The sequence below is a fragment of the Streptopelia decaocto genome (assembly GCF_964273445.1).
Source record: "Streptopelia decaocto genome assembly, chromosome: 6".
NCBI classification, from domain to species: domain Eukaryota; kingdom Metazoa; phylum Chordata; class Aves; order Columbiformes; family Columbidae; genus Streptopelia; species Streptopelia decaocto.
The window spans coordinates 27,927,783-27,947,072 of NC_138660.1; the positions used below are offsets into that span (position 1 = coordinate 27,927,783).

The window sequence follows — 19,290 nt, forward strand, 5'->3', positions numbered from 1 at the left end:
TTCACATCAGAACAAACATGCAGCTGAGCAGAGCAGCCTGGGCTGAGCGCCAGGACAGTGGAGGGGAGTGGAGCAGAGCTGCTTTGCCCAGGACAGAGTCCTTGTGCCCTTCTTTCCTTGGCTGTTTCGAACAGGCTTTTCCACACAGCTCAGCTACTGCAGGGAAGGGAAACAGCCTTCAGCATCTGGATGTGGTCTGAGCTCTGAACAGTTTCCCCCTTCATCCAGGCTTGAGTGGCCTTTGCCCTTTCTTTGCAAAGGCAACTTTCAGGAATCCTTTTCCAATTTGTAATTCTTCTTTTTCCTTGATCACCTGAATTCCTCCAGGTCTTAAATATATATTATATAAAAACATGTTTAAATATTTCCTATTAAGCTCTGGAGTTTAAAACTGAAACATGGAAGCCACAGGCACTTCAACTTCAGGTGAGTTGTCTCTACACCAGAGGTACCTGAGGCAGCGGATGTTCTCAAACGTCTTGAGCTTGGACCCAGACTTTGCTCTTGCCTTGGTCTGTGAGTGCTGCCCTGTCCGATGGCCACCCCTGCCCTGTGGCCACCAGCAGAAGCCTGTGGGCACCGAGCACCCTCCTCCTGCTCCAGGCAGCTCTCCACGCTCATGTCTCGGGCTTCTGTGGCCTGTGTTTCCAGGTTGTTCCTGTGTTTCCAGGTTGTTCCTGTGTTTCCAGGTTGTGCCTGTGTTTCCAGGTTGTTCCTGTGCTTCCGGGTTGTTCCTGTGTTTCCAGCTCGTGCCTGTGTTTCCAGCTCATGCCTGTATTTCCAGGTTGTTCCTGTGTTTCCAGCTCGTGCCTGTGTTTCCAGGTTGTTCCTGTGTTTCCGGGTTGTTTCTGTGTTTCCAGGTTGCTCCTGTGTTTCCAGGTTGTGCCTGTGTTTTCAGGTTGTTCCTGTGTTTTCAGCTCATGCCTGTGTTTCCGGGTTGTTTCTGTGTTTCCAGGTTGCTCCTGTGTTGCCAGGTTGTTACTGTAGTAAAGTGTCAACATTCTTCAAAACTGTTCTTTCTAACTGCAATACAACTCCTACAACATACAGTGAATCGTATACTACATTTACAGGTTGTTTGTTTCACATTTTAAAGACTTGAATTACTGCTTGTAGTTTTAAGAGTTGAACTGAACCCTCTAGATCAGTTAGCACGAGATCTTTCTATTCTCTCTTTTCTTGCCATGTTATTGCAGCTTTTTATGAAGGACTTCTTGCATCTGTAAAGACAGTGATACTTCTTACCCGATTCAGAGACAGAAGAGGCATCCGTTCTATTTCAAATGTTGGTAACCACCCCATAAGCTTATGTGGAGGGCAATACACTCTAATTGGTCCTGAGCAATCTAACATTGCAGACTGTAGAGCTATAGAATTCTGTAATGCCCATTGCAAATATTCAACTGACAAAGGTATAACTACATAATCTGGTTCTTTTCCGCTTATTTCCACTATGGGGGACCGACCTTTTATTATCAATTGTGCAAATGTTTCTATTCTGGCAACTACTGATCGTTTGGGTTGGATTGAGAGAAACAGCCACTCCAAAATTCTGAGTGGGTCAGATTCTTTTGCCCACTGCATGATCAAAGCAAAAGGATGTGCAGAGTTATTAATAATCATTAAGCCTATTTCTTGTGCTGGATCCCATCTGTATGTATAATGATTGGAAATTTTTTGCATAACATTCACTAATGCTTGCTATACTTCAGCATTTGCTGAGCGTGGAGCATCGACCCCACCTCCTCCCTGCAATAATTTAGCAATTGGCAGAAAATCACCATGTGTAATACCACAACAGGTACGAATCCAATTCAAATCACCCGTCATTTTTTGAACATCATTTAGGGTCTGAATGTCAGTCCTGATAGTCAATTTTTGCGGATGAGCCGTAGCCTTAGTAATTTCCCAGCCTAACTATTTCCAAGGCTGTGTTTGTTGAATTCTTCCTGGTGCAATGTTAAAACCTCTGGTCCCTAACTCTTTTTCTAGTTCTGAAGCTATCAATTCAATTTGTATCGATTTTCCAGCAATCAAAATATCATCCATGTAATGATATATGATCAGTTCTCTGTGTTTGTCATGTAGAGGCGCCAGTGCCCAAGCAATATATAACTGACACCTTGTAAGTGAGTTTTTCATGCCCTGGGGTAAAACAACCCAATGATATCTTTTCATAGGTTCTTGCTTAGTGACTGATGGAACTGAGAAAGCAAATTTTTCATAATCATCCCCATGTAACAGAATTGTAAAGAAACAATCTTTCAGGTCTCTTACTAACACATCCCACTCCTGTGGAATCATGTTAGGGGATGGCAATCCAGGCTGCAGTGTTCCCATGTTTTCCATTACTTCATTAACTTTTCTGAGGTCATGCAGAAGACACCACTTTCCACTTTTTTTGGGATTGTAAAAATCGGAGTGTTCCACGGACTCGTGGAAGGTTGAATATGTCCTAAGTGTAACTGTTCTGAAACTAAGTCATTAATTTGGGCGATCTTTTCACTTGATAGCGGCCAATGATCAACCCACACTGGAGTCTCTGTTGCAGATTTGCTCTCCCGAGTAGTCCTCAAGTCCTCCAAGGCCACCCTGGGGTGACTGGGGGGGTCTCTCTGCCATCCTGCAAAATGGGGAAAACTGGGGGTGTTTGTCGGGGGGGGCAGAGGAGGCGGACAATGCCTTAAGGGAAACGGCTCCGTGGTGTGGGAAAGACGTGGGCTGTGCTCAGGGTCTCCTCGCCAGCTCCGCGCTGCTGTCCCGTCCCGTTGCTGTCTGGTCAGACAGTGCAGGGCCGTGGCCACGCTGGCTGGATGCAGCACCATGGGGTGTCACAGAGCAGGTCACAAAGGGCCCCACTGGGCCCCACTGCCTGGGCCAGGCAGGGCAGGGCATCCACTGCGGGGTCCACCTGTAGGTGTAGCAGCACCCATATCAGCATCTGTGCTGCTCTCTGCAACTGATCTTCGCTTGTGTTTGTGCCAGTACCTTCGTGTGTCATGGTTCCTCCAGCTGGTAATGGTATCATTCGTGCTAAATAAATGTTGCTGACCTGGCTTTCTCCTAGAATCGTCTCAGAGGTACGTGTTTAAAAATGATTTAATGAAAGGATGAAATAAAAAATATCTTGAAAGGTTCAGCAAAGCAACAGTGCCGAGTGGGTGCCTCTCACGGGGAGGGACCCTGAGACAAAAGAGGTTTGGGCTTTTAAATCCTCACAATCTGTGCACCCACTTTTCTCGTGTCCATCACGCACTGTCCACATGCCTTTTGGCCCAATGGTAATTCTGGATCGGGGGACTTCTTTTTTTCTCACTGGATTCTCTTTCCCTGTCCTACAGGCAGCTTTCTTACTGTTCTTATCTAGATATTTTGCAGGCTCTGCTGACAGTTTCTTCTTTGTCTCCTGGTACTGGTCTCCAAGGCCAAGGTCACCAAGCAACCAGGTACGTGGCCTGGAATTCCAGCCAGCCTGGTCACTCACGCTGAGTTGGGCTGCTCACGCTAAAATTGCCTGTTCAGACAAAAGAGTACAGCTGAAAGAATAGTCCACAATGAAAAAGTTAGTTTCATTAAATTTATTCTGCAACAGTCCTCTTTTTTATTTTAATTAAGTGACATTAAGTTTGTGAGGGAGGAATGTTCGCATGAAACCTAGGATATCTTTTAGATAGAAGTGAGGGTGGAACAGGATTTTGTCACAATCAGATGAGATGCCTAGCGGATTGCTTGAGCCCAATTCATGCAGGAATGTAAGATGGATAACAGTGAGGCCTGCAATTATAAAGGAGGGAAGGAAATGGAGGGTGAAGAATGGTGTTAATGTGGGGTTGTCTTCTGAAAATCCACCTCAAGCTCATTCGACAAGGGTTTGACCACTCTAGGGGACAGCGGAGAATAGGTTAGTAATAACGCTAGCCCTTCAGAACGATATTTGTCCTCAGGGTAGGACATATCCTACAAGGGCAGTTGCCATGAGGGTCAGTAGAAGGATAACACCTGTGTTCATGGGCTTCAGTTCCAGAATAAAAGAATTTCCATCACAGAATCTCATGCACAACCTCCAAGATCGTCTTGTCAGTGCCCCACAAATGCTGAGTTTCAAAAAATCTTGAGGCTAATAAAATTGCCCTGCCTACTCCAAACCTTTTTTCTCTCACACCCTGAGATTACACCAGTAATAATAGTATTGTTATTCTGGAATTACTACTGATCTGAAACCTCTCCAAAGATTATTAAGTGACATGCGTGACAGCACTGTTTATAAGGCAGAACCATCACTTAACCACACACGCACCATTAGTTCTTTAGCAGCAAGGCCTCTGTGACCGAGCACATCTACATGGATGTCTCTCACAGACAGGAGATGACCAGCCTGAAAAAAATCTTAGATTATCTTGGCTCTAGAAAAAGCACAGAATTTGGAATAGTGATACAAACAAAGTTAAGAGAAAAGCAGGATAGTGGAAGAGGCAGAAAAGGAAATGCGTCTCACCCACCTCTAATTCAAAGGCACTTTCAAGGGTGTTTTGTTGGTTTGGTTTGTCTTGGCTTGTTTTTTAATCACTGCCCGGGACAAGGGAATAAACCACACCTGCTGTTTAAGGAGAAGTGAAAACTACAAGAGTAAGACTATCAAGTCTGTGGAATTACTCGTCATTCCAGGACACGCTGGTCTTTTTTTTTTTTAATCTCAGTGGAGAGCTTTAACTGAATGTCCCTGAGTTCTGATATGGGAATAGAAGTTAGCCAATAGAACCCCCTGGGAAACTGCCCTGAGCGAAAAGGGAGCAGAACAGAGCTGGCAGATCTTTGAGGAGGCTTCACATAGAGCCCAAGAGCTTGCGATCCCCAGGTGCTAGAAATCAGATAAGGAGGGCAAGAGGCTGGCATGGCTGAGTCAAGACCTCTGGTCAAACTAAAGGGCAAGAAGGAAATGCACGGGTGGTGGAAGCAGGAACAGGGATCCTGGGAAGAGCACAGGGACACCACCTGGTTGTGCAAAGATGGGATCAGGAAGACCAAGGCCCAGCTGCAGCTGAACTTGGCAAGGGATGCAAAGAATAACAAGAAGGACTTCTACAGGTATGTCAGCCAGAAAAGGAAGGTCCAAGAAAGTGTGCCCCCCATGACGAGCAAGCCTGGCAAACTGGTAACAATGGACAAAGTGAAGACTGAGGTACCCAACAAAGTTTTACCTCTGTCTTCACTGGCGAGTTCTCCTGCCACACCTCTTGAGTGGCAACAGGGGAGCAAAGTGTCTACAAGTGTAAGTGCAGATGAGGTTTGTGACCACTTGAGGAACCTGAACATACATCAGTCCATGGGACCTGACGAGCTGCAACCCAGAGTCCTGAAGGAACTGGCTGATGCAGTTGCCTGGCCACTCTCCATGATATCTGAGAAGTCCTGGCAGTCAGGTGAAGTCCTGGTGATGGCAAAAAGGGAAACGTTAAAAAAGGGAGAAAGGAGGAACCCGGGAACTACTGACCTCACCCTGTGCCTGGGAAGATCATGGAACAGATCATGTAGAAACTGTGCTGAGGTACATGGAGGACAGGGATGTGATTCAAGACAATCAGCACAGCTTCACCGAGGGCAAGTCCTGCCTGACCATTCTCGTGGCCTTGTACAATGGAGTAACTATCTCAGTGGACGAAGGAAGGGCTATGAATTTCGTCTGTCTGGTGTTCTGTAAAGCCTTTGACATGGTCCCCACAACATCCTTCTCTCTCGACTGGAGAGATATGGATTTGATGGGTAGACTGTTCAGTGGATGAGGAATTGGCTGGGTGGTCACATCCAGAGGGTAGTGGTCCGTGGCTCGAAGTCTGGATGGACACCAGTGACAAGTGCTGTCCCTCAGGGGTCCCTATTGGGACCTGTACTATTTAATATCTTCATCAATGACATAGATAGTGGGATCAAGTGCAAGTTTGCAGATGACACCAAGCTGAGAGGTGCAGCTGACACATCTAAGGGACAGGATCCCAACCAGGGGGACCTGGACAAACTCGAGAAGTGAGGTGCAAAAGAGGTGCACTGTCACAGAAGTTACGGTCAATGACGTTGGGACCACAGTAGAGCAGCCTGGCTTTGGAGACCACTGGCAACAGCACCATGACCAAGCCACCCACCCACGTGCCCAGGACAAGCTGGCTACACACCTTCCTCATCGTGAGGGTGGGATACCTCCAGGGGTTCCTTACTGGCACATACCAGTCATAGGACATGATGGCAAAGAGGACGAACTCTTTGCAGCCAGGGAGAAGTAAAAGTGCCTTGTTGAAGGCAGTTGCTCTGCCTGACAAGGAGAAGGAATGAGTAAATCTCTTCTTCCTTTGCTTCCATGGGTGACCTTGGCTTTTCTCATCAACCTGCTTTTGTCTCAAGCCACAAACTTGTCCGTCTTATTTCTCGCCTGTCTTGCCAAGGAGGGGCAGTGAGAGAGCAACTGCTTGGAGGCTTAGCTGTGTGCTAGGTCCACCCATCACTCCCTGTTAGACTTTAATACACAGAGCTTGGTCTAGCTTTCCTATTACCACATACATTATGCTGATGTTTGTAGTCTTTCCCTACGCTTGAGGGGTGATGGATGGGCTGTCACCAATCTTTAACAGCTGTTGTTTGGATGACTTTATGTATATGGAAATGCCCCAAAGAAGCAGCTTGGAGAATCACGCTGCTGGACATGGATTTCTTCTTCTCGGGTCTTCTGTCCACACCAACCTGCAGGGCACGTGCTTCACAGTCTTCCTGATCATCTGCTGCATGGGCCTCGTAGGGAATGGCTTCATTGTGCTTGTCACTGAGGTGGAGTCAAGCCTGCACAGCCCATCATACTTTCTCCCGAGGATTTTTGCCTTCCCAGAAATTTGTTCTACCTCAGTCTCTCTGAGAACTATCCTGGTGGGCTTCCTGAGGGAATGCAGTAGGATATGTTTCCATGGATGTGATGCCCAGCTGTATTTCCTGGTTTGGCTGGGAGGCATTGAAAGCCTTCTGCTGGCTTCCATGGCCTACAACCATTATGTGACCGTCTGTGACCTCCTGCGCTACAGCCTCATCTTGAATGGAGGGTTCTGCGTCATGCTGGTAGTGGGGTCACGGGCAGCTATCGTATTAGTCTAAGCAGGGAAGACCTATCAGGTATTCACTTTGCCTGTCTGGGCATCCCGTGACCTTCATCTTTTCTTCTGTGACACCCCCTCTGCTGGAACTGGTCTCTGCAGACACGTCCTGGAACCAAGTGATGCTGCACACCATCATCCTGGTATTTGCAGTCTTTCCTTTTTCCTTTATTGTTATTTCTCACATGGAAATTATCAGAAAACGCTTTCAGTTCTGAGCAGAAAGAAAGCCTTTTCCTCTTGCTCCTCAAACCTCAGAGCAGTGATTCTCTTCTTTGGGCTAGTCACAGTTACATACTTTAAACACTGGTCAAGGGACTCTGCAGACACTGACAAACCATAGAATCATTGAACAGTGTGGGTTGGAGGGTACCATTAAAGAGTCCAACCCCCTCTCATGGGCAGGGACATCTTTCACTAGACCAGGTTGCTCAGTGCCCCATCCAACCTGACTTTGAACTCTTCCAGGGATGAGACATCTACAACTTCTCTGGGCAGCCTGTTCCAGTGTCTTGCCACCCTCGTCATGCTACATTTCTTCCCTATGTCTGATCTAAACCTACCCCTTTTCAGTTTAAAACCATTATCCCTTGTCCTGTCACTCTCTACATATGTACAGGGTGGACTGGAAACCTTCCAAAGTCCACTCCTATCTGAATGTTTTCCTGCATATAGGACAACCTTTGTTCTAAATTGACTTGCTGGTAACTTGGAGAAACAAGATCAAGACTGAGTCACTAAGATTTTTTCAGTGTCTCCCTCAGAACGAGATGAATCATCTTCCAGCTTCTCCCTGTGTCTCTCTGATGGTGGCGAAGTGGGCCTAGACCATGATCTGAGGTGTCTGATGTCTGGCATGATGTAACACCAATTCCACCCTCTGAAGGATGGTGTTTACTTTGCATGATTGCAGCACAATGGAGAAAATCAGAAACAGCCTCCAAATGACTGGATGCATCAAATGCATGAAAAAACCTTTCTTTCACAGACAGCTCCTAGACACCTGAGCATGAGACTCACCAGGCGGGTCAATGGAAAAGCCTCCCCCAAGTACCTTGTTGACTGCGGATGGGGGTGTCTGCCTGTGGGGCTCTGAGACTCGTGATGTGATGCCAGAAAGAGCATTTAGGGATTGTGCAAGACTTGCTATGGGATGCCTAGGAAAGGAACAAAGGCAGTGAGAGAGTGGGATCAAAGTGGTTTGGAGATGAATAAGCATGGAAAACCAGGGGCAAAGAGGATAAGAGGAGCTGGCCGTGTGTAAACAGGTGGCCACCCAGTACTCTTTCTGGCCATGCCCAGCAACTAATCTCCCCAGCCTGTCCTATCCTCTTATTAAACTCTGATTTGCTCCACCAGTCTGGGGTGAGTGGAATCTTTGCTTTTGTGTCCAAGTGGAAGTCCAAGTGTCAGCTACTGGAGTGAGAAACACAACTTATATGGGCTTGTGTTCTTCGTGAGACCAGAAGCTGGACAGGTTAGAGAGTGTGCATATCACATTGGTGTGTGTGTCAGTGGGTGTACCTACTAGCAAACATCAAAGCAGAGCAGACAGTGAGAAGAAGAAGATGCCTGGGGGCCCGGTATTTAGAGACTAAGTCTGGATTGGACACTGGAGAGCCCAGAAGGTCTGCAAGTTGGCTGCTACCTCCCGGGGAAACTGTGAGGTCTTGGAGGTCTGGTACTGATAAGGACATAGGTCTGGACCTGAGGGGAAATTGCACTTAATGGGAGCGAGCAGAAGGAATGTGTGGAGCTCTGCCTGGGGACACACAATGAGTCCCCTGAGAGCTGAGGGGTCAGCACCAGAGAGCAGGACAACATGGGCAGCTTTGTGGTATGTGGATGTCTGCTATCGACCTCCTGATCAGGAAGAAGAAATCTGCTTTCTTCAGACAATTGGAAGAAGACTCATGTTTGCAGATCCTGGTCCTCATGGGGGACTTGAACTACCCCTGTATCTGCTGAAAGGTGCAACAGAGCAAAGGGCAAAGCACCCAGGAGGTTTTGTTGCTCATGAAGTCATCTTCCTCACCAGGGTGACTGAGGAGGCAAGGACATGAGGTGCCCTGTGGCACTTCACCCTTACAAAAAGCTGCTCAGGGCAGAAGTGAGTTGTCTTGCCTGTCAGGGGTAGCTGTTGATTTGTGGACGGTTTAAGAGATGATGGACCTTTTCTTAATAGTGGGAAACAGTATGTGAAAGAAATAATGGCACGAAGTGCAGCTTGGGAGCTTGAGACTGGACATAAGGAGAAAGAAATGTCACTTGAAGGGCAGTGCTGTGATGTAATAGGCCACCCTGAGGGAATCTGGATGAGCTCATAGCTTTGGGTTTCAAGGAATGTCCAGGGAGGACAAAGCCATGCGAGTAAGGGTAGGGAGATGCTCAGATGAGAGCAAGGTAAGGAAGCAAGATGAATGTCTACAGCACGCAGGGAAAGAGATGCAGGTGTGGGACACCATAAGACAGCCAGTGGTGGAGATGCTCGAGGGCTTTGGCAAGGCTAAAAGCCCCCAAGAGAGCTGAGGTCTTTCTCCTTTTAGCTATAGCTGTTATTTTGACCACCAAGGCCTATGAGGAGACACCTTAACCATGTGGCACCAAGAACTCACTGCCTTCTCACCCCACCCGGGAGAGGCCCATAAACGTCACAGCGCAGTTCTGCTCTTAGCATTGCACATCCCCATATCACACTACCCCAGGAAGGGTCCTGAGCAACGTGTGAGGGACGGGTCCTCCCGTCCCAGGGCCTGGGAGGCCAGGACTTGTCCTTCTGGCTTATGTAACACATGGAAGTTTACTCAATATCAGAACCACCTTTGCCTGTCTGTCATCACTGCCGCCAGTTTTCTGCTCTAACCAGCCTCCCAGCAAGTTTTGTCAGTAACGTCCCTTAGTGGATCCTATTGAGGCTCCAAGAATCTTTGGAGTTTGTATCTGCCTTTCACTTCTTGAGAGGTTTCCTTATTACTGTCTGAGGTTCACGCAGTCAGCACCAAGCCCTCCAGAGAGGTCATTACAATGCCTTGGGCTGCTCCTGTGCTGCTGAGCTGGGCTGGGCTCCTGGGACAGGGAGCTCATGGCAGCGGCAGCACTGTAGAGAGACAGCTCTGCCCAGGAGCAGCTCCTCTGCAATGTGCGGCAGGGCTGAGGGGACTGTCTGCGGGCACTGAGGAGAAATGAGGGAGGCAGAAAGAAGTTAAAGATGTTGAGGAGTGGCATGGCAGAGAAGAGCTCACTGGGCGAGAAATCTTCACGGCCCTTGATGCAGTAAGTCTCCGGGTACACGGCAATGCAGCTGTGGTTCCTGCATGGATCTCCTGCAGGTGGATCCTTCCAAAAGCTGTGGGATCTCTCTCCAGTGTAGAGGAGAAGGACATGGTCTAGAGTACGGCTTCCCTACCACACTGTCAGAGGGACAGGGCATGGTAGCTGCCTTCTCCCAGACATGGCTGCAGAGGATTGAAGTCGGGTGTGCAGCCGGGGGTGCCCAGGTCTGTACTTCAGAGCAGGGTCCCTGCACCGCAGGGCTGGGTGCTGGGGCAGGGACTCTGCTGCCTGCCAGGGAGCTTCCCACAGCACTGCAGGAAGAAGCTGTGGGTAGGAGGATTGACCCCGGGCAGGGTAGGGTCTTTGTGCTGTCCAGAGGGTGATGCATGGCTCAGGGCTGCTCACAGATCACCCCAGGATGATGTTGGGGAGAGAGGAAGGGTAGACAGGGATTACCATTGAGTTAAAGTTCTTTCCTGAATCTGTGCTTTCAGCTTTCTTAGGGAAAGGGAAAGGGAAAGAGAAAAGGAGCAGTCAAGGTTTAATAACAATGAGGGATCCTGAACACTGAGGGATTTGTAGATCTTCCCAGAACCTCATAGTATGCCTTCACCCACCCTTCTGCCTACAGACAGCATCAGCTTCGCCTTTGATGCACAAGCATCAAGGCTTGTCCAATGTGCTCTTTAGGACTTTTAAAGATGAAGATGCTCCTGGGCAGTACCCTGCTGCTGATAAAGACACTTTCCTTTGCCTACATCGCTTGTGTGGTCTCCTCAGGCTATGTGTGACCTGCTCCCGAGGACTTGGCAACACAGAGGTTCCACTGGGCAGTGTCCTGCTGCTAGGAGAGGTGTGCAGGCAGGGCTGAGCACTCAGTGTGTGGGGATGGAGTCTATGAGCACTGATAGGGAAGAGACAGGGGAACAGAGAAAAGGCTCTGGGCAGGGACAGCTCCAGGCAACAGGGAAAGCTCCGGGCAGCAGGGACATGTGCAGGGAGTCAGAGGCAGCATTTGGCAGACATCTGGTTGCAGGGGATATGTGGGCACCTCCTGCCACCCCTGCAGTGCAGACCCTTCCCCTGTTAAAGCCCCTTATCTCTGCCCTCCCAACCAGCAGTGCCTTTTGCCCACACAGACATGGGGTCCAGGGCATGAGTAGCCTCCTTGATTCCCCGAGTGCCACAAGTGGAAAAGTGCATCTCTCCTGCCACATGCCGTTTCCCACTGCCCAGCACAGGGGCTGAGAGTGAATGCCCTGCGATGTCACTGTCTGGGAGGTGATGTGCAGAGCTTTCCCAAGTGCCCACCTGTCTCTCCATTAGCTTCTCTCATCTAGACCGTCACTGTATTTCTTCTTCCCCCCGGCTTTTCTGTGCTGCTCATTACTGCTGCCAGGCTCTCTGGGGATGGGAGTTTCAGCTGCAGAGTCAGGCACTGATCTTGTGGGTCCTCCCATGCTGCTGTGTCCATGGCAATGAGATGTGCCAGCTGTCCTCTAACTCGTGGCACTGTGGGCAGTCTGTGGGGCTGGAGAATGAGTTGACTCTCTCTTAACAAGATGACATTGTTAGGACACTTGACAAACTTCTTGGGGTGTCCTTCCAAGCTGTAAGCTGCCCTCCAGACTGCAAATCTCTCCCAAAGCATCTCTGTGTTATCTGATGGAGAAGCAAAGAGATGCTACAAGGAGGGAAACCGATGTGCAGGTTGTCCCTCTGCTGTCAACAGCTTCTGGCTTCTTTTCAGGATAATATGAGTGCAAACCCCCTCCATCTCCAAAAGGAGCGAGTAGAGGGCATCTGGGAACAAGACCAATGGACAGACCTGCACCTCACCTGCACCATGAATCCTTTTGCCTCTCAGGACCTGCGGCTGTTCAGCCTGAGTGCAGCAGAAATGCTGAGGATTTCTGACTTCAGAGAAAACTCTCCGGGTGAGATGGGGCAGGGGAGGGAAGGGTTGTCCAAGAAAATAGAGTGACTTTTTTAAGTCTAGAATTAATTTTTGCACTCAGCTTTCTATAGAAACCTGGGTTCAGAGGTTGACAGGCCCTCTATGTGACTTCTTCCGAACATACTCTAAGTACCACATCTGGCCTCTGCATTCCTTCTGCTCCCGTATAGCCCACCAAGTAGAGCACAACTGATGGCTCAGGAGCCCACACAAAGAGACCCTGTTCCTCACAGCACACTTGGCCAGAAAAAAGAGAGCTCCAGCCAGGAAGATGCCAAAACGGAGAAAGGCTCCACATATGTGGCAGGGGGAGGGTCTATGAGAAATGGGTATGGTTTTGCACAGACTTCTGTCCTAACTTCTCCCTGTCTTCTCCTCCTGTGACAGTGTCCTCATGCTCAGATGGAACAAATATCCAACAGCAGCTCCATGACTGAATTCCTTCTCCTGGCATTTTCAGACATGCAGAAGTTGCAGCTCTTGCACTTCTGGCTCTTCCTGTTCACCTACCTGGCTGCCCTCCTGGGCAACAGTCTCATCATCACTGCTGCAGCCTGTGACCAGCACCTCCATACACCCATGTACTTTTTCCTCCTCAATCTCTCCCTCCTTGACCTTGGCTTCATCTCAACCACCATCCCAAAATCCATGGCCAATTCCCTCTGGGACACCAGGGCCATTTCCTATGCAGGATGTGCTGCCCAGATCTTTCTGTTTCTCTTCTTCACTGGGGGAGAGTGTTCCCTTCTCACCATCATGGCCTATGATCGCTACGTTGCCATCTGCAAACCCCTGCACTACGGGACCCTCCTGGGCAGCAGAGCTTGTGTCCACATGGCAGCAGCTGCCTGGGCCAGTGGGTTTCTCAATGCTCTGCTGCACACGGTCAATACATTTTCACTACCACTCTGCAAGGGCAATGCTGTGGACCAGTTCTTCTGTGAAGTTCCCCAGATCCTCAAGCTCTCCTGCTCAGACTCCTACCTTAGGGAAGTTGAGCTTCTTGTAATTAGTGCCTCTTTTGCTTTTGGGTGTTTTGTGTTCATCGTGCTGTCCTACGTGCAGATCTTCAGGGCTGTGCTGAGGATCCCCTCTGAGCAGGGACGGCACAAAGCCTTTTCCATGTGCCTTCCTCACCTGGCCGTGGTCTCTCTGTTCCTCAGCACCATAATGTTTGCCAACCTGAAGCCCCCCTCCATCTCTTTCCCATCCCTGGATCTGGTGGTGGCTGTGCTGTACACAGTGGTGCCTCCAGCAGTGAACCCCCTTATCTACAGTATGAGGAACCAGGATCTCAAGGATGCCCTGAGGAAATTGATTTCATAGACATTTTTGATCAGCTGAAACTTCCTGTCTTTCTCCACAAATGATTCCTGATGTATTAGCTCTGATCCTTGTTTATTCCCTGTGTTATTCTTCTGGTTGTTATTTCTCCTACACAAGTGTTTGGATTTCTCCCACTATATCTGAGGCATGAACCTGCAGTGTCTCACCATTAGACCATTGAAAAGCGTGTCTGACTTTCATATACCACTTCTGTAATAAAATCCCTGTAATAAAACGTGACTTTTTGAGTCCAGTGCCTGAAGGCTGGTTTCTTCCTCCAAACCTGGTGTCAAGAGGAACAGGCCCCAAGAACTGACTGTTGATCCATGGATTCAGGACCAAAAAGCTAATTTTCGCATTGTGACCTCTTAGAGACCAAAGGTTGGATTTAGGACTGCATGCTGGTGTCTAGTGACAGCACAGATGGTGAGTGTCACGGACAGACATGCACTGCACTGTCCCTCACGTGGCATGGCAGACAGGCATCAATCAAGAGGGGAACCTGAGTGTACGTGGGATCTCCAGGGACAGTGTGTGGCTGGGGTGGACAATTAGTGGAGCTGCACAATGTATGGAGTGACCAAAAGGGAAAGCACTAAATTCGGGTATCCGCAGGCAAACGAGGACTCTGCAGTCACAGGAGAGGCAAGTGGCATCCCGCAGGCATGGAGAATGGAGGCTGGAGTAGGATTCATGTCACCCTTAGTGAAGTATCACCAGTTGGATCTAGAAGCACACCAATACACATCTAATGCCCCTGGAAATGGTCCACAGTCCCAAGCATCTTCTGCCTCCACAGACCATGGGTGTAGGCAATGAGCAGCAGTGATCCTCATCTGGCTGGGTCTGCGTTCCACTCTGACCAGTATGACCAGGATAGGGTCACCCTTCTGCCCTGAGCACCACAACCCACTTGCCCTGCAGAGCAGCACCATCAGCTCAGGGCCCTGCGTGGAGCACAGGACTGTCTGGGTAGATCAGAAGTGGGATAGGGACTGATGAGACGGGAGCTGACAAAGCTTCTAAAGGAGACCTGGACCTTGTCTAGAAAAAAAGAATCCTCTGCACTTCCTGAGCTTGCCTGTGAGGAGATTTTGAGAGACAATGTCAAAATCCTTGCTGAAGTCAAGGTAGACAACATCCACTGCTCTTCTCTCGTCTACCCAGTCAGTCATGCAATCATAGAAGGCTATCAGGTTGATCAAACATGATCTCCCTTTGGTGAACCCATGCTGACTACTCCGGATAACCTTCTTTTCCTCCACGTGCTTGGAGGTGACGTCCAGAAAAAGTTGTTCTGTCACCTTTCCAGGGATGGAGGTGAGGCTCACTGGCCTGTAATTTCCTGAGTCATCCTTCTTGCCCTTTTTGAAGACTGGAGTGACATTGGCTTTTTCCAGTCCTCAGGCACCTCTCCTGTTCTCCAAGACCTTTCAGAGATCATGCAGACTTGCTTAGCAATAACATGCTAACTCTCTCAGCACTTGTGGGTGGATCCCATCAGGGCCCATGGATTTGTGGATGTCCAGACTGTGTAAACAATCTCTAACCTTTCTTTCCTCAACCAAGCGAAAGTCTTCCTTTTGCCCTACTCTCTCATCTGTCTCCAGGGTCTGGGTTTTAGTAGTAAAGATGGAAGCAAAGCAGGCATTCAATAACTCTGCCTTCTCTGTATCATCTGTCACAAGGTCACCCTCTTCATTCAGCGGCAGAACTACATTGTCCCCAACCTTCCTTTTGCTGCTGATGTACTTCAAGAAGCCCTTCTTGTTGCCTTTGACCTCCCTAACCAGATTTGCTTCCAAGTGGAGCTTGGCCTTCCTCACTGCATCTCTGCACACTCTAACAGCCTCCTTGTATTCCTCCCAGGTGGTCTGTCCCTTTTTCCACATTACATAAACATCCTTCTTCCACCTGAGTTTCAACTGGAGCTCATTACTTGCCCATGCTGGTCTCTTACTCTCTTTACTTGAGTTCTTGTTCTTGTTTAATGGTCTCATTACCAGATTGGCCAGCCTGTTGACAAGGTCACTTTTGCTCCATCTCATCACGTGAATCTCATAACCTCCAAGCAGTTGTTGTCAGGAAGGGTCTCATGAAGCCCTGTTCCTGACACCAGTCACACAAACAATAGCCTACGTGCAGGATCTGTCTGCTTCTCAAAATGTTTACCCTAACCAACAGACCTGAAAAAAGACCACCTGTGCCCCCATGCCTTTGAACATTGTGTCCAGAATTGTGTGGTCATGACTGATACTTTCCAGGTCTCCTGTGGCAGTATCAGGGGTGCTCATGTGGAAGAACAGCAGGGGAGAATATTCAAAGGACTGAAAAATCTTCAGGAGCCTCTCAGTAATGCACCCTTTATTCAAGGACAGCTAACAGAGCTCCTTGGAAGCTGCTAGAGCTCCCTCTCTCACAAGGTCTGCTCTGACTATCTTTACCTGGCAGCAACAGGCAACTTGGGCTTCCTCTGAGGGCTCTGAGGAGCTCCCAGACCCTGGTTCAACAAGGCTTTCCAACAAGCAGGAGGTGACTATGCAATACTGCCCTATAAATAGCTACCTGTTCAAAATGGGTCCTCCTCACAGCCAGCAACACCTCTGCATTGCAACATGATGACAGATGAGTGTGATTCATGAGGAATGTCATGGTGTGAGGGTGATGTTGTTAAAACAGTTCTGAGGTTGTTTGCAAAGCAAAAAAAAAAAAAAAAACAAAAAACAAAAAACAGTAGGACTGGAAGAGCCTTTAACAACTCAGTCATGCATTTGTAAGATTGACCTTGTCACTATGGGAAGCTGAGGAAGCTGGGCTTCCTCACCTGTCAGAAGAGAAGGCTTTGGGGAGATCTAATCAAAGTTTCCATTCTTACCAGGAGGTCATCAAGAAGATAGAGCCAAACTCTGCCATATGGGAGAATTATGTCCAACGGACAACAGTTCAAACAAGTGAGGAAAAACTGTTTAGTCATGAAGACAGTCAAGCCCTGGAATGGGCTGCCCAGAGAGATTGTGCCATGCCATCCTTGGAAGTTTGCAAACCCAGATTGAATACATTGCTGAGAGACTTGGTGTGATGTGATAGCTGCCCGCGCTGTTGGCAGGAGGTTGGTCTAGAGACCTCCCATGGTCCCTCCCAGCATGAGCGAACGCACCTTTCCTTCCATCACAGGTCATCCTTTCACTATGGTAGAGAGCAGACTCAAGTTTGATCTGCTTCCAGAGCTGTGGAAAACCTAAGTTAGGTTGCCTCCTCTCTTTCTTTATTGTCCCGTACCAGCTGCTGCCGCTTAGATGCAGAGCTGCTTGGCAGGTACCTGCAAACAGCATTGATCACCTCTGTTCCTTCATGTTCCATTTTCCCCTCTTTTCCCCCATCCAAGTTCTTGTCTTTGATATTTGTTCCAGCCCACACAAACAGCCCACTTCTGTTTGCTCTTTCCTCTCTGGCTCTGTCTTTGCTTGCTTTGCAGCTGTTTCTGAGATAGTCAGCATGATTAATCCTATAATGGAAAGTAATTCCATTAAAGTAGAACAACCTTCTAGTATTTGCAATGCCCTGCAACTCCTTCTGCTGTTATCTTATGAGAGACACCACCATCAGGGTGAGCCATCCGCACACAAGCATTAACTGCTGACTAAATGGAACTTGAGTCCAGTAGGACCTCGAGAAACAGCAACCCCTTGAAGTCTAGGAGAAGTGGCTGGTCCTGCATTGGTGGGAAGAATAAGTCTGTACATCTGAGCCAGCTGGGACCTGATGAGCTGAGCAGTGACCCTGAGGACAGGGGCCTGGGCACTACGAGGGATGTTACATGACCAGTGCTGCATGCCCACCATGAACAAGGCCAGCTAAATACAAGGCTGTATGAGGAAGAACATGGCCAGACAGACATGACAAGTTACCATCCTGCTAACTCAGCACTGGTGTCACCACATCTGAACCAGTGTGTCCCTCTGTGGGGCACCCTGCTCTAGTCAAGGGAGCAGGAATGTTAGAGTGTCCAGACGAGGTCTGCCAAGAAGGGGCACACGAGCACTGTGGTGAGGCTGAAGGATCTGTGCTTATTTTACATGGTAAAGTGGAGCAGCACAGTCACTGGCTTCACAGAGGATGGATGAAGCTTTTATTTTTCAGTGGAGGAAAGCAGAAGAAATGAAGAGTGCCGCAAAGTGCAGCTTGGGAGGTTGAGGCTGAACATGAGGAAAACGAAATATTGCTCTGTGCACAGTGCTGTAGTACAACTGGCCATCTTGGGGGAGTCTGGATCAGCCCATGTCTTGGTGTTTCAAGGAATGGCCAGGGAGGATGGAGGTATCAGTAGAGGTGTAAGATTTTTGCTTGACATTGAGAAGAAGGAGAGGTTTGGGTGTCCACAGTCTTCAAGGAAACAGCAGCAGGCATGGACAGTGTAGGACAGCTTGTGGTGGAGATGGCTGTGCAATCTGGCCAGGCTGAAAGCAGCAAAGAGACCTGAGCTCTTCCTCCCTTGGCTATGGCTGTTGTCCCTGCCACCAACGATACCAAAGATGCCTTAACCTTATGGCACCAGGAGCTCATTGTCTCCTTGACCCACCTGGAACCAACCATAAAGAACTGTATCGTAGTCCTGCCTTTGGCATTGCGCAGCCCCACATCCCACTGCCCCAGGAAAAGCCCTGAGTAACATGTGAAGGACAGGATGTCCTTTCCCATGGGCTGAGGGTCAGTGCTTGGCCCTTTGGCTTTGTGTAACACATCCAGGTTTACTCAGCATCTGAATCACCTTTACATTGCTTTTGCCTACCTGTCCTTACTGCCTCCAATTTTCTGCACAAACCAGCCCACAGGGAGGCTTTGTCAGTAATGTCCCTCAGTGGGACCCACGTTCCAAGAAACTTTGGAGTTTACATCTGACTTTGACTCCTTGAGAGGTCTCTTCAGCTTCCTCTGAGTGTCTGAGGTACATGGACTCAGCACCAAATACACCATGGGCTCATTAAAACACGTCTCTTCCAATAATTTTCTGCAAGCGTTCAAGACTTGGGCAGCTAATTGAAGAGGCTTCAGGACTGTAGTTAAGAAAGAGATTCAAACGATCACCCAACAGAAAATAATCTATCTTTTGTTTTGTTCTGCTTTTGGTTTTGTTTTTTTGCTTGTTTCCACTCACAGCAAAAGTGCCAACAACATTCTGCAATTGCTATTAATGCAGAGGGTTTTTTAACAAAGTAGGAAAAGTGGGATCCTTGAGGTCAGCCCCTGCATGGACAGCGTTCCCCCACACCTCCCCAGCCCCACCATTTCTCTCATGGGCCGCCTGAGACTCACGTCACTTCTCCCAACATCAGACTTCTCTGAGCTCCACAGCTGGAGGTTGCAGCCTCTCTGCACCAACTCCCTCCTGCCTTTCTTAGAGACTTGGCTACGCACCGGCGCAGCTGGGTTTCTCTTCATTGCAAACAGAGAGAAGGAAAGCATGGTAAAGTTTAGTAAACAATAACCGACGCTCCTCAACCCTATGCTACATTCAAGCTGCCTCCAATGAGGTTCACCATCTGTCGTGGAATGCAACCCCCCTTCAGTTTGGATGGAGCAGGCACGTCTCCCTCTTTATCTGAT

At 48.8% G+C, this 19,290-nt stretch overlaps 1 protein-coding gene across 1 annotated transcript; it reads left to right on the plus strand.

The window, feature by feature from the left end:
- Positions 1–12,789: 12,789 nt before the first annotated feature.
- LOC309441302 (olfactory receptor 14J1-like) lies at positions 12,790–13,686 on the plus strand (the record flags this gene model as incomplete). Its single annotated transcript, XM_082055936.1, has 1 exon — positions 12,790–13,686. One exon carries the CDS (start codon positions 12,790–12,792, stop codon positions 13,684–13,686), a length of 897 nt encoding a protein of 298 aa, XP_081912062.1.
- Between the last annotated feature and the right edge of the window lie 5,604 nt (positions 13,687–19,290).